At 37.9% G+C, this 6,613-nt stretch overlaps 1 protein-coding gene across 1 annotated transcript in view; it reads right to left on the reverse strand.

Moving 5' to 3' along the window:
• CPA4 (carboxypeptidase A4) overlaps positions 1-5,908 on the reverse strand; it is a 28,208-nt gene extending 22,300 nt beyond the window's left edge. The window contains exon 1 of the mRNA XM_089917396.1: positions 5,826-5,908. Within this exon, the coding sequence (XP_089773522.1) occupies positions 5,826-5,893 (68 nt within the window). The 5' untranslated portion in view covers positions 5,894-5,908. The remainder of the gene's footprint in view (positions 1-5,825) is intronic.
• Positions 5,909-6,613: the final 705 nt, after the last annotated feature.

Here is a 6,613-nt window from a genome sequence, read left to right on the forward strand (position 1 = left end):
TATGTCTACATCTTTACTCCTGCCCTGCCCATAGGTTCATCAGTACCATTTTTTTTTTTAGATTCCATATATATATATATGTGTTAGCATACGGTATTTGTTTTTCTCTTTCTGACTTACTTCACTCTGTGTGACAGACTCCAGGTCCATCCACCTCACTACAAATAAGTCAATTTCATTTCTGTTTATGGCTGAGTAATATTCCATTGTATATATGTGCCACATCTTCTTTATCCATTCATCTGTTGATGGACATTTAGGTTGCTTCCATGTCCTGGCTATTGTAAACAGTGCTGCAATGAACATTGTGGTACATGTCTCTTTTTGAATTATGGTTTTCTCAGGGTAGATGCCCAGTAGTGGGATGGCTGGATCATATGATAGTTCTATTTTTAGTTTTTTAAGGAACCTCCATACTGTTCTCCATAGTGGTTGCATCAATTTACATTCCCACCAACAGTGCAGGAGGGTTCCTTTTTCACCACACCCAATCCAGCATTTATTGTTTCTAGATTTTTTGATAATGGCCATTCTGACCAGTGTGAGGTCATATCTCATTGTAGTTTTGATTTGTATTTCTCTAATAATTAGTGATGTTGAGCATCTTTTCATGTGCCTCTTGGCCATCTGTATGTCTTCTTTGATGAAATGTCTACTTAGTTCTTCTGCCCATTTTTTTACTGGATTATTATTTTTTTATATTGAGCACCATGAGCTGTTTGTATATTTTGGAGATTAATCCTTTGTCCGTTGTTTCACTTGCAGGTATTTTCTCCCATTCTGAGGGATGTCTTTTCATCTTGTTTATGGTCTCCTTTGTTGTGAAAAAGCTTTTAAGTTTCATTAGGTCCCATTTGTTTATTTTGTTTTTATTTTCATTACTCTAGGAGGAGGGTCAAAAAAGATCTTGCCGTGGTTTATGTCAAAGAGTATTTTTCCTATGTTTTGCTCTAAGTGTTTTATAGTGTCTCGTCTTACATTTAGGTCTTTATTCCATTTGGAGTTTATTTTTGTGTATGGTGTTAGGTAGTATTCTGATTTCATTCTTTTACATTTAGCTGTCCAGTTTTCCCAGCACCATTTATTGAAGAGGCTGTCTTTTCTCCATTGTATGTTCTTGCCTCCTTTGTTGTAAATTAGGTGACCATATGTGCATGGGTCTACCTCTGGGCTTTCTATCCTGTTCCATTCATCTATATTTCTGTTTTTGTGCCAGTACCATACTGTCTCGATTACTGTAGCTTTGTAGTATAGTTTGAAGTTGGGGAGCCTGATTCCTCCAGCTCCATTTTTCTTTCTCAAGATTGCTTTGGCTATTTGGGGTCTTTTACAACATGAGTTGTAAAATTTTTTGTTCTAATTCTGTGAAGAATGTCATTGGTAGCTCAATAGGGATTGCGTTTGAATCTGTAGATTGCTTTGGGTAGTATAATCATTTTCACAATATTGATTCTTCCAATCCAAGAACATGGTATATTTCTCCATCTGTTTATGTCATCTTTGATTTCTTTCATCAGTGTTTTATAGTTTTCTGAGTACAAGTCTTTCACCTCCTTAGGTAGGTTTATTCCTAGGCATTTTATTCTTTTGTTGTGATGGTAAATGGGATTGTTTCCTCAATTTCTCATTCTGATTTTTTGTTGTAAGTGTACAGGAATGCCAGAGATTTCTGTGTATTAATTTTATATCCTGCAAGCTTACCAAATTCATTGATTAGTTCTAGTAGTTTTCTGGTGGCATCTTTAGGATTCTCTATATATAGTATCATGTCATCTGAAAACAGTGACAGTTTTACTTCTTCTTTTCCAATTTGTATTCCTTTTATTTCTTTTTCTTCTCCGATTGCCATGGCTAGGACCTCCAAAACTATGTTGAATAATAGTGGCGAGAGTGTACATCCTTGTCTTGTTCCTGATCTTAGTGGAAATGCTTTCAGTTTTTCACCATTGAGTGTGATGTTTGCTGTGGGTTTGTCGTATATGGCCTTTATCATGTTGAGGTAGGTTCCCTCTATGCCCATTTTCTGGAGAGTTTTTGTCATAAATGGGTGTTGAATTTTGTCGAAAGCTTTTTCTGCATCTATTGAGATGATCATATGGTTTTTATTCCTTAATTTGTTAATATGGTGTATCACATTGATTGATTTGCATATACTGAAGAATCCTTGCATCCCTGGGATAAATCCCACTTGACCATGGTGTATGATTCTTTTAATACGTTGTTGGATTCTGTTTGCTAGTATTTTGTTCAGGATTTTTGCATCTATGTTCATCAGTGATATCGGTCTATAATTTTCTTTTTTTGTGATATCTTTTTCTGGCTTTGGTATCAGGGTGATGGTGACTTCATAGAATGAATTTGGGAGTGCTCCTCCCTCTGCAATTTTTTGGAAGAGTTTGAGAAGGATCAGTGTTAGCTCTTCTCTAAATGTTTGGTAGAATTCGCCTGTGAAGCCATCTGGTCCGGGACTTTTGTTTGTTGGAAGATTTTTAATTACAGTTTCAATTTCATTACTTGTGATAGGTCTGTTTATATTTCCTAATTCTTCCTGGTTCAGTCTTGGAAAATTGTACCTTTCCAAGAATTTGTCCATTTCTTCGTGGTTGTCCATTTTACTGGCATATAGTTGTTTGTAGTAGTCTCTTATAATCTTTGTGTTTCTGTGGTGTCAGTTGTGATTTCTCCTTTTTCATTTCTAATTTTATTGATTTGCATCCTCTCCCTTTTTTTCCTGACGAGTCTGGCTAAGGGTTTATCAATTTTGTTTATCTTCTCAAAGAACGAGCTTTTAGTTTTATTCATCTTTGTTATTGTTTTCTTCATTTCTTTTTCATTTATTTCTGCTCTGATCTTTATTTCTTTCCTTCACTGACTTAGGGTTTTCTTTGTTCTTCTTTCTCTACTTGCTTTAGGTGTAGGGTTGGATTGTTTATTTGAGATTTTTCTTGTTTCCTGAGGTGAGATTGAATTGCTATAAACTTCCCTCTTAGAACTGCTTTTGCTGCGTCCCATAGGTTTTGGGTCATTGTGCTTTCATTGTCATTTGTTTCTACGTATTTTTTAATTTCTTCTTTGATTTCTTCAGTGATCTCTTGGTTATTTAGTAGTGCACTGTTTAGCCTCCATGTATTTGTGTTCTTTTCAGTTTTCTTCCTGTAATTGATTTCCAGTCTCATAGCATTGTTGTCAGAAAAGATGCTTGATACGATTTCAATTTTCTTAAATTTTCCGAGGCTTGATTTGTGACCCAAGATGTGATCTATCCTGGAGAATGTTCCATGTGCACTTGAGAAGAAAGTGTATTCTGCCACTTTCAGGTGGGATATTCTATAAATATCAATTAAATCTATCTGGTCTATTGTGTCATTTAAAGCTTGTGTTTCCTTATTTATTTTCTGTTTGGATGATCTGTCCATTGGTGTAAGTGGGGTGTTAAAGTCCCCTACTATTATTAGGTTACTGTCGATTTCCCCTTTCATGGTTGTTAGCATTTGCCTTATGTATTGAGGTACTCCTATGTTGGGTGCATAAACATTTACAATTGTTACAACTTCTTCTTGGATTGATCCCTTGAACATTTTATAGCGTCCTTCCTTACCTCTTGTAAGGTCTTTATTTTAAGGTCTATTTAATCTGATACAAGTATTGTTACTCCAGCTTTCTTTTGATTTCCATTTGCATGGAGTATCTTTTTCCATCCCTTCACTTTCAGTCTGTATGTATCCCTAGGTCTGAAGTGGGTCTCTTGTAGACAGCATATATATGGGTCTTGTTTTTGTATCCATTCAGCCAGTCTGTGTCTTTTGGTTGTGGCATTTAATCCATTTACATTCAAGGTTATTATCAATATGTATGTTCCTATTACCATTTTCTTAATTGTTTTGGGATTGTTTTTGTGGGTCTTTTTCTTCTCTTGTGTTTCCCACCTAGAGAAGTTTCTTTAGCATTTGTTGTAAAGCTGGTTTGGTAGTGCTGAATTCTCTTAGGTTTTGCTTGTCTCAAAAGCTTTTGATTTCTCCATCAAATCTGAATGAGGCCCTTGCTGGGTAGAGTAATCTCGGTTGTAGGTTTTTCTCTTTCATCACTTTAAGTATATCTTGTCAATCTATTCTGGCCTGCAGAGTTTCTGCTGAAAAATCAGCTGATAACCTTATGGGGATTCCTTTGTATGTTATTTTTTGCTTTTCCCTTGCTGCTTTTAATATTTTTTCTTCGAATTTAATTTTTGTTAGTTTGATTAATATGTGTCTTGGTGTGTTTCTCCTAGGGTTTATCCTGTATGGGACTCTCTTTACTTCCTGGACTTGGGCGACTATTTCCTTTCCCATTTTAGGGAAGTTTTTCACTTTAATCTCTTCAAATATTTTCTCAGACCCTTTTTTCTTCTTCTTCTGGGACCCCTATAATTTGAATGTTGGTGCGTTTAGTGTTGTCCCAGAGGTCTCTGAGATTGTCTTCAATTCTTTTTTTTTTCTTTATTCTGCTCCTCAGCAGTTATTTCCACCATTTTGTCTTCCAGCTCACTTATTTGTTCTTCTGCCTCAGTTATTCTGTTATTGATTCCTTCTAGTGTATTTTTCATTTCAGTTACTGTGTTGTTCATCTCTGTTTGTTTGTTCTTAGTTCTTCTAGGTCTTTGTTAAACATTTCTTGTATTTTCTCAATGCGTGCCTCCATTCTATTTCCGAGATTCTGGATCATCCTTACTATCATTACTATGAATTCTTTTTCAGGTAGAGTGCCAATTTCCTCTTCATTTATTTGGTCTTGCAGGATTTTACCTTGCTCCTTCATCTGTGACTTATTCTTTTGCTGTCTCTTTTGTTGTTGTTGTTGTTGTTGAGTGGGATTGTGTTCCTGTCTTACTGGCTGTTTGGCCTCAGGTTTCCAACACTGGAGTTTGTAGGCTGTTGGGTAGAGCTGGGTCTTGATGCTGACACGAGGACCTCTGGGAGACCTCACTCCAATGAATATTCCCTGGGATCTGAGGTTCTCTGTTAGTCCAGTGGTTCAGACTTGGAGCTCCCACTGCAGGAGCTTCGGCCCAACCCCCAGCCATTCGCTTGGGGGCTCCTCCTGTCTTCTTGGGCATCAAGGTCCCCCACCAGTGTCTGGCAGGTGCCCTAGTTGTGGGGAGAAATGTACTCCGTGTCTTCCCACACTGCCATCTTGACTCCATCCCCCCCAATCTTCTAGTAGGGTACCATACCATCCTTTCACCTCTCCTACCTCCCAAATGTCCTCTCCTTTGCAAACCTCAAGGAATTCTGTGTGGAGCACGTGTGCATGTGTGTGCATACACATGCACACACACACACAGAATGTACAGGTGTATCCTTGCATGTCACTTTTCATAGTTTCAGCTAGGCAAGACCTATCAAATCTCCATATGCCAAATGCTGACGAGAAAGCTCCACCAAACCTTAACCATTAACAGAGAAGTGAAGCCAAAAAGCCTATGACCCAGGTTTTCCCTTAAGCATGGCAGAAATTGAAACAATTTCTGGTAATTCTTAGTAATTCATAATATAGGAGTAAGAAAGTAGAAATGCCTGAAACTGACCTTACAAATAAGAACTAGGAAGGAAAAGTATTGGCAGGAATTAGGGAGCTGGGGAGGGACTGTGGAGACCACCTAGTCCTGATATCACAGATAAAGCTGAGCCTGAGAGAGAAGTAATTGACCCAGGATGACACAGGGGCAAAGCTGGGACAGGAGTCCGGCACCGTACCACTTGAGGTATAATCAGCCATTCATTTCCAAATCCATTTGGTTCCCATATCTCTGAACTAACCAAGTAATAGTAAGTCCAAAAGGAACTTACCCAAAAAACTTTTCTTGGCCACAGATGCTGGACCCAATAAGGTCCCCAAAGAACAGTATCCACTTCATGTCCCAAGGGTGTCAGTCATAGAGTGGCTGAGTCAAGCTGTATTTATAAGGAGTCTGAGGCAGTCTCATGTCCTCAAAAATGCTAATATGACTCCCAAGCACCCTTGAAACTCTGACAGTACATCAGATGCCTCTTTCATTCCTTTTGAGTGATAAAAGCCAAGCCTCTTGATTTACAAGGTCAGGAACTTGCTCCTCAGGCTGGAAAAGTCTGTGCTAAGGGTGCTATAATGCTCATCACTTGGTATTTAAATAGTGTCTTTTGGGTAAATACGCAAGTCCCATAGTGCTGGATAGAATTTATACTGATAGAGGAGGCCAGATTATAAACCTGAGATGAAGTTACCTCTAGAGTAAAAATAAATAAATAAAGACTATCAAAGAAACCCCAAGCCAGCTCCAAGACCACACACTTAACACACTTGACAAGCCCTTCTCTGGTGACAGCAGATCATGATGAAAGTTTGTGGCTTCTGTTATGAATCTGACACCTAATTCTTATGACTCCACTAAAAAGGCAGAAATATATGAGGTAAGTGGTACAGGAGGAATGTGTTTGTCTGAATAAATTATCAGTTTTCCTTGAAATCTGAGCTAAAGGTAAGGTTTAATGGTATTATTAATAATAAGACTTTCTTGCATTTACTAGATTCTGAGTCTGGTGTCCTTTCCACCAAGTCACAGCAGAACAAATGGAAGACACTCATGACCTCCATGACT

This window comes from Delphinapterus leucas, chromosome 9 (assembly GCF_059928025.1).
Source record: "Delphinapterus leucas isolate spDelLeu-1000000601 "Yukka" chromosome 9, BTC_Dleu_Yukka2, whole genome shotgun sequence".
NCBI lineage: Eukaryota > Metazoa > Chordata > Mammalia > Artiodactyla > Monodontidae > Delphinapterus > Delphinapterus leucas.